Raw genomic sequence first — 19,193 nt, forward strand, 5'->3', positions numbered from 1 at the left:
TTGATAGATAGACTAAAGTATCGATGATATATCCCTCTTTTCTCTCTCTCTCTCTCTCTTTTCTCTATCTAACAAACTCAATTGAAAAAAAAATTTTAAATGATTTGCCCGGGGGTAATAATGAAAGAATGGGGGGTAAAAAAAAAAAAAAAAAAAAAAAAAAATTGAATCATCATCATCATCATCATCATCATCATCGACACGTAATAATTATTTATAATTTGTTTAACGAATTTATTATTATTATTATTATTATTTTTATTAATCGGTGGCCAATTGCAAGAAAAAATAATTAAATAAATAAATAAATAAATTGAAAATTTGTTTTTTTTTTTTTTTTTTTTTTAATTTACAATTTGAATTTATGAGAATTGAAAAAAATAATATTGATGATGATGATTTATTATTATTATTATTATTATTATTTCAAAAGGTTTAAGTAAATAAATAAATAAATAATGTTGCTATAAATAATTTTTGTTTTTTTTTTTTTTTTTTTGTAATTTTAAATAAAATTTAAATCAAGAGAGATAAAAGGATTAAATTTGATAAAAATAAAAATAAAAATCATTTTTTGTCCTAATCATTATTTTATTTATTTATTTATTTAAATTGAAATTTAATTTTGTTTTTCCAAATGTTTGTTGTAATTATTATTATTCATTCGAATTATTTGTTTGTTTCAATATTTAAAAAAATTAACGAATTTGGTTTTTTTATTATTAAAATTAAAAATGGAAAAGAAAAGAAGACATTTTTTTTTTTTTAATTTTTAATTTTATTTAATTTGTATTGTATTTAAAAATTTAAAAAAATCTATGTACATGGACAAAAAATCAAAAATAAATATGTTTATATGTATAAAAAAAAATTTAAATAGACAACAAACGACAACGACAAACAATCAACAAACAGGAAAAGATTCCAAGTGGGAAAGAAGAAAATAAAAAAAATTTCCTCTTAATTTGTTTTTTTTCAATTATTAATTATTATTATTATTTATGTTTAATTTTTAAAAAGAGGAGGAGGAAAAGGAAAGAAACAAACAACAAACAAACAAACAAACGAATAATTAATTAATTGACGCTATTGTGATCTTAAATTTATTAATAAATAAAAAATTTATTTTTAGGGTTACCCGTTAAACGTTTTTTCTTTTTTTTTTTTTTTTTTTATATTTAACGAATGTATATATAAATAATAATAATAATAATAATAAAAAATGTTATAAATTTTTTTTTTTCTCTTTTTTTATTTATATTAACTAGTTTCGCATAAGTCACGTGACGTTATGATATAATAATAATAATAATTAATTAAAAAGGAAAAAAAAAATCGAAGGCGTTAAGGTTAACGAGTTGATTACAAATTTTTTTTTTTTTTTTACCTTTTGGGAAATTTTAAGACGCCATTTTGTTTTTTTTTTTTTTTGGATCATCGTTTATAATAATAATAATAATAATTTTTTTTCGAAAATCACAAACGAAACGTATATGAAATAATAATAATAATAATAGTGATGGGATTTTTAAAAAATTTTTGTTTTTGTTTTCTTCGCACCTTTTTTTTTTTTTAATTTCGCGTTAATAATAATATAATAATAATATTACAAAGGGGAGGTCATTGAACTTTAATCAAAATTAACTATCGGTGTTATAAATCGTTAAAAAAAGGAAAAAAAAAAATAAAGAATCGTGGAAAAAAAAAAAAAAAGCTGATTATTGCAAAAAAAAAAAAAAAAAAAAAAGGAATTTGATAAATCGATTGAAAATCTACGGTTATTAAATAATAAAAATAATAATAATAGAAATAATAATGAAAAACGTTAAATTTGTAATTAATAAATAAAATAACCGTTTATTTTATTAAGTAATAACAATAACAATAATAATTTTTTTTTATTCATACCTCACACGTTTATCGTTAACTACCATTTTTTTCTTTTTTTTTTTGTTTTATTTTTTATATGGCGTAGAAAAGAAAAGAAAAGAGAGAAAATGGTGTCAAAAAAAAGAAAAAAAAAAAAATTTTTTTAATTATTTTAAATTATTTCAAACGCGTTAAATCGTTAAAAAACAATAAAAAGAAAAAAGAAAAAAAAAGAAAATGAGTAAGAAAATATTTAATTTTTTTCATACGTTTGGTTTTTATAATTCTCATAATTAATTTTTTTTTATTATTATTATTATTATTCTGAATGACTTCTGATATGATTTTTGTTTTGTTTTTTTCATTTTTTGTAATATTTTTTAAATGATATTTTTAATCTGTATAAAGTAAACAACCTTGAAGAAGGAAAAAAAAAAAAAAAAGAAAAAATTTGTGTTTGTAGTTGTTGTGGGACGTTTTCTTCTTCCATATTTAGAAATTTTCATTTTTTTAAATTATATACAATTTTTACACCCGATAAAATATTACGTTTAAACTTTTATTACATGTAAATAATAATGATAATAATGATATATAAATAAAATGACGGTTACGATAATAAATATTTTTTCATACGGTTTTATTATGGTTTAAAAATGAAACAACAAATTTTTCTTTTTTTTTTTTTTTATCTTTTTTTTTTTTTTGGCTAGAAAAAGTAAAAATTTATTTATTTTAAAAAGAGAGAGAAATTTTGTTTTGGAATGAATTTATTTTATTCTTAGTTTATTAATTTTACTTGGGAAAATGTTGACGATTCGGATTTAACCGGGTACCGGATGATGATTTTTAAAAAAGCCGTGGAAAATTGTTTAAAAGCAGGAGGATATGAAGTGAGAAACGAAGATGGTGACGAAAAAATCGTTCATATTTCTACAAAAAATGAAAATAATAAGAAAACGAATCAAAATATAATTATTTGCGGTGCTGTTTTAAATTCCGAAACGGGAACTAAAGAAAAAAATATAAATAAAAATGATTATTACAGGTTTGTTATTGTTTGGATGGAAGAGACGTTGATTTAAATATGGCGGACGTAAAGTGTTTTATTTTTTTTCACTTTTTTTTTGTTACAGGATTCGATTGAATAATATAAAAAAATTATCAATTGATAAAACATTAGATAACGTTGAAGAAAATCATTGGGAAATATTAACTCATGCTAATATAAAATTAAATCTTTTACAAGTGAAAATGACACAATCCATTTCATTGAACTTGAATGAAAATCTCGATAATAATCGCGAAACCGGAAATAAAGGAGGAACTTTTGTTTTGTACAACGTATCGAGATTGGCCGCCATCAAAGCGAAATATTTTCAAAGAGTAAATGATAATTTTTATCCAAAACTTCCACCCGTTGACGAATTGAGTTTTAAAGAATTGACAGAATTCGAAGAATGGTCGTTACTTTTTAATTATTTACTCGAATATCCTTCATTAATTGAAAAATCCGCTCGAGATTTAATTGATGGAAAACCCGCCATTCACAACATTTGCAATTATTTGTTTAATTTATGTTCATTGTTTAGCGTTTACTATCGAAGAGTTCGGATTTTATTGGTAAATTTATTATTATCTTTTTTCTTTTTTTTATTAACTGCATTTTACATATAAAAAATTTTATTTCAGGATTCTAAAGAACATCTCATACCGTTACTACAATCGAGATTTTTCCTATGTCAAGCTATCGAACAAGTTTTAAGAAACTGTTTAAATTTATTAAACGTCGAAACCGTCAATGCTATGTGATTAATTTTCAATTGAAAAATTATATTTTTCACATTTATGAAATTGATGAAGAAAAAATTTTTTTTTTATTTCGTTTAAAATAATTCAAACCAACATTTAAATTTAAAAAAAAAAAATTTAATAGAAGAACACTTAAATTTACTTTTAATTGTTTAAAAATGTTACATATTACTAAAACTTTTTTGTAGATTGTTCGTCTTGATTTAAAAAACAAAATTGCTTAATTTTTTAAAATGCAAATCGTACAAGTGATAATTTTTATTAAAAGTTATGAAGTTTTATTTGATTCGTTATTCGAAAGACATGACACTGGCATTATTTTGGCAACTTTTCTATTTTCTATAGTGTAAGTTTTTGGGCACTGCATTTCAGTCCAACTTATCGGTATTAAAGGAACATCAGCTTCACCATAAGCACTCACTACTCCTAATTCATTTTCTGCTGTTGATAGCATATACCAATGTGATTCTGTGAAAGGAAGCTAAAAATATAAAATTAAGAAAAATAGGTAAAAACTTTTGTAGTAAAATTTTCTGTTTTAGTATCAGTCAAAATAACATTTTAAGGTTTTTTTTTGAAAATCATTATCATTATTATTTTGTTTCAAAGCATTTTTAAATACTCATTAAGATTCTTTATTCATATTTATACTTTTAATGACTATCGTTAAAATTATGAATTTCTAATTTAAAAGGATACAACTCTGGCTAAAATTATATCTCCAGGTCTAAAACATTTATAAACTTCTATTTTGTCTTTTTCAGTTGCTCTAATATCTTCTTTTCGAAGTAAACCTCTATAAGGTCTTGTTAATATGACTTCCCCCACTCCTTTAATTTCACATTTACAAAGCCAATGAGAAACAGTCATAATCTACAAAATATTATAGGAACTTTATTTGAATGTAACTTTCATTATAAAAGTTTGAAAATTATTTTTAAAATGTTCTTCTAGTAAAAACAAAAAAAATTAAATCCTTAATTAAATATTTTTTAAAAACTTATTATCATTACATATAATACCTTAGCAGTCACTATATCTCCTGGTGTGGGTACCACCGTTTGTTGGTTATAATTTTTGACTGTAACAATAGAATTTTTCTGTTGTTTTTCTATTTGAACAAAACCAGCTAAAGTAGATCTTATAAACCCATCTCTTTCAATGGTTCCAGGACCTGACACATACTCTTGATTCGCATAAGTAAGTCTTTGCCCTAATTAACAAAAGTTGTAAATTTTACTTATACATTTTACTAAAAGAATGTAATATCTTCTCGCAGATAACGAGCAGAATATATAATTAATAAAATAGACTTGATTTCTAAAAATTTAAATAAAATTTAATATAATTTTACCTGGAATACAAACCAATTTTTTGATTTCTGTCATTTTAAAAATAATACAATTAGGTAATAATAATTAATAATATATTTTACATTAATTACATAATAATTTTACTAGATAAATTTTCTAACTGAATTTCAACGTCATTTTATCGTTATTATATAATGCATTATTTTCCCCAAAAAAATATTTTTTGGTTTATATACATTAATGAAACATGAGGCTTAGTAGTTACAATTATGGCCGCTAGAGTTTGTCGTGGCAGTAATCTTAGCCGGCTACGCAATGAAAAGTAAAAGAAAATTGTCTTATAAAATTTAAATTAGGATACATATTTAATACCGTAAGTAACATTTGTTATAAATTTTTAAATCGATCATTATTTTCACGGTTATAAAAATACAATTCTTTATTAATAAATATAATACGGGTAAAATTATATTTTCTTCGATAGCACAGCTAAGTGTGTAACAGTGGTTAAATTTTACTATTAAAAATTGTTGATGTATTTTTAGTGCTAATAGTCACCCGAAAATGTATCTATTTATAAGGGTTTGATAAATTTAAATAAGGTTATGGTTTATAGGTTTTAAAACAAAAAAATTCTTATTTACGAGAGTGTTACATTATTGTTTTTATTTAAAAAAAATATTTTTAAAGGTAAACAAAGTTTTGAAAGTTTTTATTAAAACTTTAATGTTATACTTTTTCTACGTTAAAAATTCATTAATCCTAAAACAATAATTGAAGTTATTAAGATTTGAATAGTTAAAGAAAAGTAACATTGTATATTTTACTTAATGTAAGAGAGATCTTAAAAAAAGGGAAAACTTTTTGTGTTTTAATCAACTTCTGAAATAGTCGGACCAGAATGTCCTTTTTGAGATTCATTTCCACAGCTTCCTCCCTGATGAAGTTTTGTCATGTAAGGAGTGCAAAAACTTTGAACTTCCTTGTACTTATGATCAAATTCTTCTTTATCAGCCAAAGTATTGCTGTCAAGCCATTTAATAACATCCTCACATTTTGTTTTAATACTTGATTTGTCAGAATCAGATAATTTAGAACCAGCATCGTCAACAGCTTGTTTCACATTAAAGACATAGCTTTCAAGTTGGTTACGAGAAGATATTCTTTCCTTCTGCTTTTCATCCTCAGCTTTGTATTTTTCTGCATCAGCAAGCATTTTGTCAATCTCAGCTTGAGATAATCTTCCTTTGTCATTTTTAATAACGATATTTTTAGATTTTCCAGTGCTAATTTCTTTAGCATTGACATTTAAGATACCATTGGCATCCATGTCGAAAGTTACTTCAATTTTAGGAACACCTCTTGGTGCAGGTGGTATACCAGTTAGATCGAATCTTCCTAATAAGTTATTGTCTTTAGTCATGGCTCTCTCTCCTTCATACACTTGAACAGTTACAGCAGGTTGATTATCAGCATAAGTTGTAAATGTTTGAGTTTGCTTGCAAGGAATCCTTGAATTTCTTTCCACAATCTTTGTCATGACACCTCCAGCAGTTTCTATACCCAATGAAAGGGGAGCAACATCCACTAGTAACACATCTTGAATAGCTGAGCTTTGATCTCCGCTCAAAATAGCTGCTTGAACAGCAGCTCCATAAGCTACTGCTTCATCTGGATTAATTGACAAATTTAGAGATTTCCCACTGAAAAAATTTTGTAAAAGGTTTTGAATTTTGGGAATTCTTGTTGAGCCCCCAACCAAAACGACATCATGAATAGATCCTTTATCCATTTTAGCATCAGTCAAGGCTTTTTCCACTGGGAGAAGAGTTCCTCTAAATAAATCGGAACAAAGTTCTTCGAATCTGGCTCTTGATATTTTAGTATAAAAATCAACTCCATCATATAGAGCATCTATTTCAATACTTGCTTCTGTGCTAGAGGATAAGGTTCTTTTGGCTCTTTCAGCTGCTGTTCTAAGTCTTCTCAAAGCCCTTGGATTTTGTGTCAAATCTTTCTTGTATTTTCTTTTAAATTCCTCTGCAAAATGATTAACTAATCTATTATCAAAATCTTCTCCACCCAAATGAGTGTCACCTGCTGTTGCTTTAACTTCAAACAGAGATCCTTCATCGATTGTTAGAATTGATACATCGAAAGTGCCACCTCCAAGATCAAATATAAGCACATTTTTTTCTCCTTTCAAATTTTTATCAAGACCATATGCTAAGGCTGCTGCAGTAGGCTCATTAATTATTCTCAACACATTTAAACCTGCTATGGCTCCTGCGTCTTTGGTAGCTTGACGCTGAGAATCATTAAAGTAGGCTGGAACAGTTATGACTGCATCTTTGACCCTTCCGCCCAAATACGCCTCCGCGGTTTCTTTCATTTTGGTCAAAACCATGGAACTGATTTCCTCGGGTGCAAACTTTTTAACTTCTCCCTTAAATTCAACTTGAATTTTCGGTTTTCCACCATCATTGACAACTTTAAAAGGCCAATGTTTAATATCTTCTTGAATTTTACTATCATCGAACTTTCTTCCAATCAATCTTTTGGCATCAAAAACTGTGTTACTCGGATTCATTGCCACTTGATTTTTGGCCGCATCACCAATGAGTCGTTCGCTGTCATTAAAAGCAACATAACTCGGAGTTGTACGATTTCCTTGATCGTTTGCAATTATTTCAACTTTTCCTTGCTGCCACACACCAACGCATGAATACGTTGTGCCCAAATCGATTCCTATTGCCGGAGTTTTCATTTTTTTTTTTAAAATTAATTAAACTGAAAAATTCACTTTCGCTGAGTAAAATAATAATATTACACACAAAAAAAAAAAAAAAAAACGAAAAAAAAATAAGAATTGCTTAACTCAAATTTATAATTACTTTTTTTGTATTTAAGAAAACGAACCAAACGAGTTCAAAACACTTTTACGTCTAACTTTTGTTTGTAAACGAATTTGAAACGTTAAGAGCTGTCGATGCGCGTTATATAGAATTCTTATATTAGACATTCGAGAACATTCGAGAACATTCGAAAGCCGTCAGTTCGTTCGCTTTCGTTGTGAAAATAATAAAAACGGTAGGGAATTATAATTGTATCGCTTATACTTACCTTATGTATAGCAAAAATATTTAACGCGTGTTCATTCGGCGTGAGAATAGCATTGTTCGAACAACATTTTAGTACGCTATCTTATCGTAAAAAAAAACAAAAAAAAAACCAACTAATATTTTCCCCTAATGCATTTAATTCAACTTATAAAAAAAAAAACATAAAACTTGCATCCCCTTTCATTTTGAAAATCAGGGGTGTTTAAGATTTTTGAAGGGGGAAAAAAGAACAATCGATAATTTCAATAAATTCTTTTTCCGTTTTTCGTTTTGTTATTTTAAAATTTTGTAACTCAAAGATTTATATATAAATCGAAAACCCAAAAAAAAAAAAAAAATGGCGTGAGAAGAAGCATTTGACGACGGTATACGTGTTATAATTCAATTGTAAATAATAATCATTTACGATTATTTTGTTAACCCCTGTTTTTGTGGAATGCACGCACACGCACACGCACAACCACACGCACAATCCTAAAATGTGTATTTGATTTGTTTTATTATGAGAATTATAAGTTGTCTTCTTACTCGTTTAAATTAGTGTATTTTTTTCCTTTTTCTTTTTCTATTTTGTAGGGAACCTGAATTTTTGTTGTTTTTTTTTTATTTCGTTTAAGGTATAATAAGAAACAAAATGAAATGAATGATAGAAAAAAAATTATATACACATCACATTTGTTATTTAAAAATAAAAATAAAAAAAAAATTACGTAATATTATTTGAGAAAATGTAGAGAGAGAAAAATTTAAAATAAATAAAAAAAAAATTTTTTTGACCTATAATTTTAATTTTCGTTCATCTTTCATCGTTGAAAATAATATTAGAAGAGGTATATTTATAAATATTTTTTTTAAAAACATATTTCAAAATTTACTTTAACGTTTTTTTTTTTTTGTTTTCTGTTCTCTCTCATTTTGAAAAAAAAAAAAATTTTTTTTAGTTTGTTACCATCCGATTTCAATCATTTTCATCATTTAATTATCATTTTGATAGATTAATTGCGAATGAACGACAAAATTTGGCAAATAAGGAAATTTGTCGAAACTTTGTCAAAAAAAAAAAAGAAGTCATAGATATCGTTAAAAATTTAGTTTCTGGGTTGGCGCCAAAAAACTGTTTAGCATATCATGTCGATGGATGTTTTAATAAATAAGTAAATTTAAAAAAATTAAAAAAAAATTTTTTTTTTTTATTGTGAAATTTGATGTCGAATGCCAAATGGGATTATCATCATCATCATCATCACGATAAAAAATTTATTAAACGTGTTTTTTTATTTATTTATTTTGTTTATTTAAAATATGAAAAAGAAAAAATTTTAAGGGTGAGCACATAATAATTGTTTACAAATTAAAAAAAATCGAAATCGTTACTTTCGTGATGTCGTCCATTAGACAATTTTTCGTTTTATTTTATTTTATTTTTTTTTTTTTGTACACGCAAAGAACAAAATTAATTTCAAATGTTTTATCGATTGGAGAAAAAATAATAATAATAATTTTTTTTTTCTGTTTTTTTATTTCGTACCTCGAAATTGGGCGTAAAAAAATGACAAAAAATAAAAAGAAAATTTATTAGTGCAAGCAAGACCTTTAAATATTTATTAAATACGTCAGGAAAAATCGTAAAAATTATTTTATTTTTAGATATTTCATATTTTCGCGTTTCCCCCCTCTTTTCCTTTCCCCCCGTACCCCCCCCACACACACACGCACACCCCCCTCGTTTCATTTGTCACGTGTAGTTTTGTAGTCGAGTAATTTCAGCAATAAGATAAAATGATGGGAAAAAATGGGGGAAAAGAGAAAAACATATCGACATCATCGTCATTATTAACATGGCGCACCTTTTTCCTTCTTCTCCCCACCCCTCCCCCCCTCTTTCCCCCATCCCCTTCCCCCCCCGCTCGATTCTTTTTTTTTTAAAATCAAAATGGAAATATAAGGTGTAGGTTCAAATGTAACAATTTTAATGCAACGTACAAAATGTGAATAAGTTAAACATGAAAATTAATTATTTAAAAAAAAAAAAAAAAAAAAAAATGATTTAGCGACAATTAATGATGATGATTATTATTATTATTATTACTTTTTTTCCCCTCGTAATAATTTGTAATAACGATCGTGGGTTGTTTTAGTTTTATTTGTTTTTTATTTTTATTTTAATATTTTAATTTTTTTTTAGTTGATGTATATTTAAAAAAAAAAAAATGCATTTTGTTTATTTATTTTTATTTTTATTTTTATGTTTTTTTTTTTTTTTTTTTTTTTTTTAGGGGAATTGAATTAAGGAGGGCGGGAATTAAATATATATATATATATATATATATATATATATATAAATGACGAAAATAAATTTACGAATCGGACAAATCCCCCTTTCGCCCCCCACAAAAACAAAATAAATGCTCTCCGATGGTTTTTTTTTTTAAACGTGTAATAAATACAATGAAATAAAAAAAGGCGAAGTTTTTTTCGTTTAACATGAAGGTTTAAATGTAACAAACAAACAAACAAACAAGTGAATGTCGTAATAATAATTTAACATTAACGTTTAACAAAAAAAAAACAGGAAATAATTATCGTGTTTGTTTTAATTTTTTTTTTTTTTTTTGTAATTTTTTCGAGATGAGTACATTTATATATTTGATACGTAGTTTTTTCTGAACATTTGAAGAGGAAAAAATTAAATAAAAAGTCAATTAAATAACAACAAAGTCGGTTGTTTTTTGAAAAGCATTTGGGGGCGGTGAAATAAACGTTGGCGGATTTGTATTATTATTATTATTATTATTATTTTGAAATAAGCCGTGAAGCAATCAAAGTATTTTTCAATTACCCTACGATTTATTTATACGATTTGGAAAGAAATTTTAGTTATGATTTTTTTTCTTTTTAAATTTTATTCGTTTCTCTCTCTCTCTCTCTCTCTCGGTTTTCGTTGCGAAATATAAATATTTTTTTTATAGGATCATCATTAATTTTACACAAATGGCGAACTTGTTGTTGTTAAAATGATCGATACTGACCTCTACCGTTTGATTTTTGAACTTTTGGTTTGAAAATTATTTCACAGCCTTCTTTTAGTTCCCGCCCACCGGAAATTTTTATTTTCAAAGGTTTTTTTTTTTTTTTTTTTCAAATTAGGCAGATATAATCTCGTTAAAACTAATTTAAATTTTTTTATTAATGTGATTTTTCGTGGTAGTAATTATTATTATTAATATTATTTATCATTAATGCCTCCCTCTCCCCTCCCCTCCCCTCCCCGAAAAAGAATAGATATGAATTGTTGTTTTTTCTTTTTGTAAAATAAACTTATTAATTTTTTTTTTTTGTTGTTGTTGTAGATGAAGGAATTGATGTCGATGGTGGCTTTTGCCCACTTGCTCTACTGTCCATATACAAAAGTCGAAGAAAGTTTTAACGTTCAAGCAATGCACGATATACTTTATCACAGATTTAATTTATCGGATGTAAATATAATCAGGATTGGATTTTCTTTTTTTTTTTGAATTATGTCTCACGGGATTCATTTTTTTTTTTTTTTAAATTTGAATTCGTTTACAGTACGATCACAAAGAATTTCCCGGAGTCGTACCTAGAACATTTATCGGACCGTTATTCGTATCATTATTATCTTCACCGTTCGTGATTCTATTCAACGCTTTGGGAATGGGAAAATTTTGGTCTCAATATATCGGCAAGTAAATTAATTTTTAATTTATAAAACAATTTGTACGAATAAATTTTACGGAAAAAAGAAAGAAAAAAAAAAATAGTTTTCATGTAGTAAAAATTTTTTTTTTGTTAAGTTCGAGGAGCGTTAGGTTTGTGCGTCATCATACCTTTCTTTAAATACCTTAATTCGATTGAATCATATTTTGGAAAATCTTTCACAAAATGGTATCTACTCGTGACCATATCACAATACCATTTTATGTATTATTTGACCAGACCATTGCCCAACATAATGGCCATGCCTTTGGTTCTTCTTGCTCTTCATTCGTGGCTTCGTCGACGTCATCGAAGTTTTATCATTTTTTCCGGGGCGTCCATTATTTGGTTTCGCGGCGAACTCGCACTTTTCTTCGGTACGATTTTAATTTTTGAATTCATCAACGGTTGGTTAACAATAAACAGGTAAAGGTAATATTTTTTACAACAAAACAAAAATATTTCAGGTATTATTATTATTAAAACATGACAATTAAAAAAAAAAATTTTTTTTTTTTCCAGGTTGATTAAAGTTGCAGTCCCGGCTGGTTTCATCCTTCTTTGCACTACAATTTTAATAGATTCAATTTTTTGGGGAAGATTATTGTGGCCAGAGGGTGAAGTTTTATGGTTCAACACAATTTTAAACAAAAGCAAAGATTGGGGAGTATCCTTTTTTTGGAATTTTCAAATTTTCAAATTTTTTTATAATTATTTTTTTTCTCAATCATTTATACCAGACATCACCTTTTCTATGGTATTTTTATTCGGCCATACCTCGTGGAATGGCATTTTCTGTTTTCCTATTACCAGTAGGTTTACTTAACGACACGAAAATAATAAAAATTGTTTTACCAGGTTTTATATTTGTTTTTTTATACTCGTTTTTACCGCATAAAGAATTAAGGTTTATTATATATGCATTTCCGTTGTTTAATTTGGCCGTTGCTTCTGCATGTCATCAAGCGTAAGTCGTCAATAGTCTCTCTCTAATGATTATAAGGGAAAAATGAAAATTCATGAATTTTTTTTTTTTTTTCCAGGTGGAACAATAGGGAAAAATCAAAAATTCGAAAATTATTCGGTTATGGATTTGCTGCTCACATCGGATTAAATTTTATTTTTACAATTTTTTTGTTGAACGTGGCAAAAGCTAATTATCCGGGAGGGGTCGCCATTGCTAGAATTCACAGATTGGCTTCATCTAATGAAAATGTTACTCTTCACATTGATAACTTATCAGCACAAACGGGCGTTTCGAGATTTACTCAAATTTATTCTAATTGGAGGTAAAAAGGAGGGGAGGCGAGGGGGGGAACAAAGAATTTCGCATTCCTAATTTTAATTGGAGTTTTTCAATGATAAATTATTATTATTATTAATGTTATTTTTATTACTTAAACGCAGGTATGACAAAACGGAAAATTTAAAAATTATAGAAAATGAAACTCTATTGGAATTTTCACACATGCTCGTAGAAGCCAAAAGCAAATATTCGTTGAATTTAAAACCTTTTAGAAAAACTTACGACATATTGGAATCCATCGAAGGTTTTTCTCAAATACATTTAAATTATAATATGTTTCCACCGATTCAAATAAAAACCAAACCCATGATATTCATATTGAAACGGAAAAATGAAAAAACATTGAAAACGTTAGAAAACATGGGAAAAAAATTAAATTTGAAAAAAAGAAATGAAACGGATGAAGGGGTTGAAACGTTGGAAAAATTTGAAAAAAATGTAGAAGAAATAAAAAATGATAAAAACGACGTTGTTTCATGAACAAAGAAAATTTCTTTTTAAATATATTGTAAAAATAAAAAACATTTTTGTGTAAAGTCGAAATAACAATAAATAATAATAATAATAATAATAATAATTTGAAACTTTTTATCTCGTATAATTTGAATGTTATCCGTGAGGAGAAAATTAAATTTTTTTTTTTTTTTTAAATTATATTTATTTTAAATGCACGTATGCATAAACAAAACAAAACTTGTACATGTTTATATTACAAAATAATTATCATGTAGAATTTATTTCAAGTTTTTTTTTTTTTAATTATACTTTCATTAAGTTGCCATTGCTAATAAATAAAATCCATAAAAAGAACTTATAACGCCTATAATCACTGATAATGTCGCCGCTTGAAATACTATCGTGTCTACAGCACCTCTTTTTAAATATATTGGCAACCCATTATTTTGCTAAATAAGAATAATAAAAAAATTATTAAATTTTTTTTTTTTTAAGAATGACAAAGAATTTCATTGTGAGAAATTTAAATTCAAATGCAAGTGACTTACTTGAAACAAACATTGGTATTTTTTAATTCTAGTCAAGTCCATTGCATCAGGATCGTTTGGTAATGGAAAACAGTATTTACAGGGATTTCCACTATCTGTTATGGCTGGGCATAATTTTGCAGAGTGTGATTGTGCTGGTGTAGGACACGGAGGAGTGTTTACACATGGTGATGGAGTGCTTGGTGGTGTTTGCGGATTTTTAGGAGAGCATGGTTCTGTAAAACTGCGTTTCCACACCTTGTAGTAATTTATCTTGACAGTTTTGTCATTGCACATCAATAATCTTTTTAACTGTGACATAAATTATGATTTCTCAAAGTAAACATTTCATACTGTATATTATTATGAAAATTCATTTAAAAAAAAAAAAAAACAAAAAACTTGTTTTAATTGGGAAAAAAATTTTTAACTCACCATTTTTTAAATCGTTTTAAAAATATTAAATAAAATTTTTAGTAATTTTTAAAGAAAATAAAAATAAACTTTTTTTGGTTTTTAAATTTACTTATTTATATTACATAAGGTAATAATAAAAAAATTTTTCTTTTGTTTTTAATAACAACAATAATAATAATAATAATAATAATAAAAGAAGGGAAAAAAAAATTTTACAGTGTTGCACGATTATATCATTTGGCAATATTAAGAATCATTCTTTTACTTCTATATATATTACCTAAAGTTGCAAAAACAAAATAGAAAGAGTATTTGTTTAATAAAAAAAAAAAAAAAAAGAATAATTTTTGACATAATATGTTTGAAAAATATTTATTATTTTCAAAACTGATTTTGATAATTAATCAGAAAAAAAAAAATTTTTTTTTTTTAATTTTAATATAATACTACTGATTAGAATATTTAAAACAAAGATCCTATCATTGTACACTAATTTTTGAATGGTCACAAATTATTTCTTATTTGCCAACTGATACATAGCTCTAAAAGACATTCCTACACCCAAAATTACTAATGCTGTTGATGTGTAATATAATACTACATCTAGGCTTCCTCCTTTTAGGTGAACCGGAAGATCATTCATAACTTGAAAATGAGCTTGATACTTTTTTATTTTGGACAATCTATCTTTATCGAGCCGCAATTCAGATGTTCCAAAATTCCTAGCACACGTTTGGGCCAAAAAAGGTGTTCTTTTCTATAAAATAAATTTATATATTTTATAAAAAATTTTTATCAAAAAATTAATTTATTTATTTATATGTAAACTTACAATTAATTGAATCATACTGTACAAGGCTGGGATTCTCTAAATTATTCGAGAACCTTTTTGCACAGTAAAGCACTTACTTAAAACCCTTCTGCGTAGAAATGCAACCAACTTAAATTTTAATCATAAAAAAAAAAAAAAAAAAAAATTCCCTGCTATGAATTTTGCGCTCGTCAAGACAAACTCAGTACAAACGTATCTATAAAATGTCAGGAGGGGATGGCTGGTACGTTCTTTTATTTATATTTTATTTTTATTTTTATTTTTTTGAAAAATTATTTTTATATATATATATTTATAAATTTACAGATTTGTTTGCAAAATTCAATTGCACTTATTGCCAAGAAGATATAAATGGATTACGGGTAAAATGCGTTGATTGTTCAGAGTTTGAACTATGCTTGCAGGTAAAATTATTTTGATTCTTGACATGAGCAAATTTAGCGGTTATAGATTTTTACTTTTTTGTTGTTTACTTAATTTTTGATTTTATTTTAAAAAATAAAAAACAAAAGTTATTATTAGGTATTATACCAATGTTCTAATAAATTTATTTTTGGTTTTAATTACAATATTATGATTAAAATAAAATAATTAATATTTATATATTTAAGTTTTATTGAAATCATTCAATTTATTTATTAAATTTCTAAAATACTGAAATTATTTATCAAAGCTTGCTTATGGAAGATCCGTGCTTATTAATTTATTTAAATTTAGATATATTGCCATCACTTTATTGTTTCTACTTATTGTTTATACTTGTAATGATAATAATTATGAAAAAAAATTTTTTGTAGTGTTTTTCTGCTGGAGCTGAAATCGGACCCCACAAGAATGACCATGCTTATCAATTGGTGGTAAATAAATTTTAATTATAAATTTTTTTTTTTTTTTAAATTAAATAAAGTAAATTATGGATTTTTTTTTTAAAATATTATTTTATTCGTTAGAATTCTGAAGCAGTTGGATTAACTTTTGGTAAAAGTCAATGGACAGCTAGAGAAGAGTTACATCTTTTAGATGCAATAGAGTTGTATGGTTTTGGCAATTGGGAAGATATAAGCAAGCACATAGAAACAAGGAGTTCAGAGGGTTAATAACTTTGTACGAGTTAAATTAAAAATAGTTTACCGTTTATTTATTTTCAATTATAAATTTTTTTTTTATTTAGAAGCCAAAGATGAATACATTAATAGATACTTGGATGGTAACATTGGAAGATTGACATGGCCTACAGCTGCTAACCTTAGGCCAAATTTAAGTGATACTTCTAATTATGACAAGGGTCCATTATCTCCTTCACTTTCAAGTCGTCTTTTGCCATTGGATGTCACTCCAGAAAGAGCTGCACAATTGGGTTATATGCCACTTAGGGATGATTTTGAAAGAGTATGTTGTATTTATTGTTTAATTTAAATTTTTTTTTATTTTTATGGTTGTTAAAACACTACTTTTAATTATTTTGTCCCAAAACACAAAACCTCTTTATTTTAAGCATAGACAAATTAAAGTGTTGATAAGTGTATAAAAATCATTTTTAAAAAATCGTCAGTCATAAACAATTCAGGTACATTTAACTTTTTTTCTTTTTTTTTTTTTTTTTTTAGGAATATGATAATGATGCAGAATCATTAGTATCATCTTTATTTATAAGTGAAACAGAGGATGAAGACTTGGATGTTGGTAAGTCAATTTTTATTTTAATTTATTATAACACCATTAACAATTACATATGTTAACATTTTATTTTTTAACCCATAATTTGTGTAAGGTTCGATTTTAACGAACCTGCAAACAAGCCTAGCATTTGTTTATTATTATAAAACGAAAAAGGCGATTTATAAATTTTGTTTGATAGCTCTCAAGTTGGTTCATGTGGACATGTATATTCATAGATTAAGAGAAAGAGCACGTAGGAAAAGAGTTGGACGAGATTATCAGTTAGTTTCAAATTTTTTTAATTCAGGATCTAAGAAAGACAAATGTTTTAATAAAAAAAAATTGACAAAAGAAGAAAAGTAAGTTTTATTATTATTATTATTATTATTATTATTATTATTATTATGTTTTCTCTTCTTTTCGTTTTCTTCTTTTAACGACAAAATAATTTTCAAATAGAGAATTTCACGATGGGATGAGAGCTTTTTGTCAGTTTCACACAGCTCAAGAGCATGAACAGTTTTTACAAAATATGCAAAGGGAACAAGAATTGAAAATAAGATTGACAGAGTTATTTAGGTATAGGAGAAACGGATTGACTCGTCACGAGGAATGTGCACATTTTGAACAAGAATTATATTACCAACAAGAGTTGTACAAAGAAAAACAAAATTCTTTGGTAAGAAATTCATTCATTGTTATTATCATTCCTTTTTACTGCTGCTAATTTTAAAATGATAAAAATTAAAAATATTTTTTATCTAATTAAATTTTAATTTTTCCGAGATGAGATGAGATCATTTTTGTGTTTTCTGTAATTGGCATTTTTATTATTATTATTGGAATTTTTTTCAACATAATTAAAAAATTAAATAAATAACAAGGGAGAAAATTATGAATTGTTTGCTTTTTGTCAGTATTATTGATTACTTACTTTTGCTTAGGATAGCAGTGGATTGAATCAAATAGATCAACCACAGATAACAACACTACTAAGAAGGTACGATTGATTGTTATTATTTATTTGTATTTGTCGTTACCACTATTATTATTATTATTGTTATTAAATAATTTTTTAGCAAAGAAAAAAGCGAAGAACACGCCTTATATTCCATCGCAAGAAAGTCCATATTAAAAAATTTGGGCAGCCAGTTTCGGATTAATGGAAACGCTAATAACGATGGAAATCCTTCCGAAGAAGTTAATAATACTTCTCAGGTTTTACTTACCGTGAGCGAAATTCAGCTGTGCAATTTATTAGACGTATCACCTTCGGAGTACTTGACATTAAAAGGAGTTCTTATTAAAGTTTGTATTTTTATTTGAGTAAATCCGGGGGGGGAAAAAATAAAAGTCGATGATTCGATGAGTCACCATTATTTGTCTTATTTTTTTTTTTTAATAGGACTCTTCCGAGACCGGAGATTACACACCTTTAGAAAATCAAGTGAAAATTTTTCTAGAAAGCAAAGGATGGCTTTACGGTAATTTACCTACCGATGTAATTTCTTCGTGATGTTATAAAAAACGATCGAAATGAATTTGAAATTTTTTTTTTTGTTCGGTAGACTTGCCAATTAGAACTGATTAATGATGATAATAAGTAGCCATCGAATGAGATGAATTAATTTATAATTTTTTATAAAATAATCGCTTTAATCACTGATAAGGCTTATATATTTAATTTTAATCGAAAAATAATTTTTTTTTTTTTATAATTAAATAATAATCAAATCAAATCAATAGATGATGGTATATTATTTCAATCAATCAATAATATAATTAATAAATCAATAATTTTTTGAGTATAATAAATAGTATACAAAATTTACATTTTTTTAAAGAAAAAGTCCTTGAATTTTGATTAAAAGTATATAATTCGTTACAGATAATTTGCAGAATGTTTACTATAAATTTATACTTTTAAAAAAAATGGTATTTTATGTATGCAAATATATTTGTGGTCATAGACATAGACGTAAATTTTTTTAATAACAAGGCTAAATTTTTTGTTTGTATTAAAAAAAATTGCTTATCGTCGAGAATGATAGTTAAACAATATTTAACCTTGAGAGGTTGTTTTTAAATTTGATAGGCCGTTTGCCACGCATTGTTTTGAATCTTAATAAATTTCTACTAATAATATTAATTTTTTTTTTTTTT

General features: G+C 25.8%; 6 protein-coding genes across 6 annotated transcripts; 3 read left to right on the plus strand and 3 right to left on the minus strand.

The window, feature by feature from the left end:
- Positions 1–2,708: 2,708 nt before the first annotated feature.
- On the plus strand, positions 2,709–3,681 carry Phum_PHUM333910 (uncharacterized protein; the record flags this gene model as incomplete). Its single annotated transcript, XM_002427599.1, has 3 exons — positions 2,709–2,917; positions 3,006–3,492; positions 3,562–3,681. The coding sequence occupies 3 exons, from the start codon at positions 2,709–2,711 to the stop codon at positions 3,679–3,681; spliced, it is 816 nt and encodes a 271-aa protein (XP_002427644.1).
- A 268-nt stretch (positions 3,682–3,949) lies between these two features.
- On the minus strand, positions 3,950–5,069 carry Phum_PHUM333920 (uncharacterized protein; the record flags this gene model as incomplete). Its single annotated transcript, XM_002427600.1, has 5 exons — positions 3,950–4,149; positions 4,333–4,363; positions 4,384–4,554; positions 4,704–4,894; positions 5,036–5,069. 5 exons carry the CDS (start codon positions 5,067–5,069, stop codon positions 3,950–3,952), a joined length of 627 nt encoding a protein of 208 aa, XP_002427645.1.
- Positions 5,070–5,865: 796 nt separating this feature from the next.
- Positions 5,866–8,300, minus strand: Phum_PHUM333930 (Heat shock protein, putative; the record flags this gene model as incomplete). The annotated part of the gene is made up of 3 exons (XM_002427601.1): positions 5,866–7,698; positions 8,118–8,197; positions 8,285–8,300. 3 exons carry the CDS (start codon positions 8,298–8,300, stop codon positions 5,866–5,868), a joined length of 1,929 nt encoding a protein of 642 aa, XP_002427646.1.
- Positions 8,301–11,466: 3,166 nt separating this feature from the next.
- Phum_PHUM333940 (glycosyltransferase, putative) lies at positions 11,467–13,619 on the plus strand (the record flags this gene model as incomplete). Its single annotated transcript, XM_002427602.1, has 7 exons — positions 11,467–11,592; positions 11,687–11,819; positions 11,932–12,259; positions 12,356–12,500; positions 12,574–12,800; positions 12,877–13,122; positions 13,241–13,619. The coding sequence occupies 7 exons, from the start codon at positions 11,467–11,469 to the stop codon at positions 13,617–13,619; spliced, it is 1,584 nt and encodes a 527-aa protein (XP_002427647.1).
- Positions 13,620–15,050: 1,431 nt separating this feature from the next.
- Positions 15,051–15,386, minus strand: Phum_PHUM333950 (cytochrome c oxidase subunit VIIa; the record flags this gene model as incomplete). Its single annotated transcript, XM_002427603.1, has 2 exons — positions 15,051–15,296; positions 15,372–15,386. The coding sequence occupies 2 exons, from the start codon at positions 15,384–15,386 to the stop codon at positions 15,051–15,053; spliced, it is 261 nt and encodes an 86-aa protein (XP_002427648.1).
- A 201-nt stretch (positions 15,387–15,587) lies between these two features.
- On the plus strand, positions 15,588–18,546 carry Phum_PHUM333960 (transcriptional adapter, putative; the record flags this gene model as incomplete). The annotated part of the gene is made up of 11 exons (XM_002427604.1): positions 15,588–15,594; positions 15,678–15,775; positions 16,169–16,228; positions 16,322–16,463; positions 16,543–16,760; positions 16,979–17,054; positions 17,230–17,389; positions 17,490–17,709; positions 17,975–18,030; positions 18,110–18,338; positions 18,436–18,546. 11 exons carry the CDS (start codon positions 15,588–15,590, stop codon positions 18,544–18,546), a joined length of 1,377 nt encoding a protein of 458 aa, XP_002427649.1.
- Positions 18,547–19,193: the final 647 nt, after the last annotated feature.

Source organism: Pediculus humanus, genomic scaffold (genome assembly GCF_000006295.1).
Source record: "Pediculus humanus corporis 1103172107743 genomic scaffold, whole genome shotgun sequence".
NCBI classification, from domain to species: Eukaryota; Metazoa; Arthropoda; class Insecta; order Psocodea; family Pediculidae; genus Pediculus; species Pediculus humanus.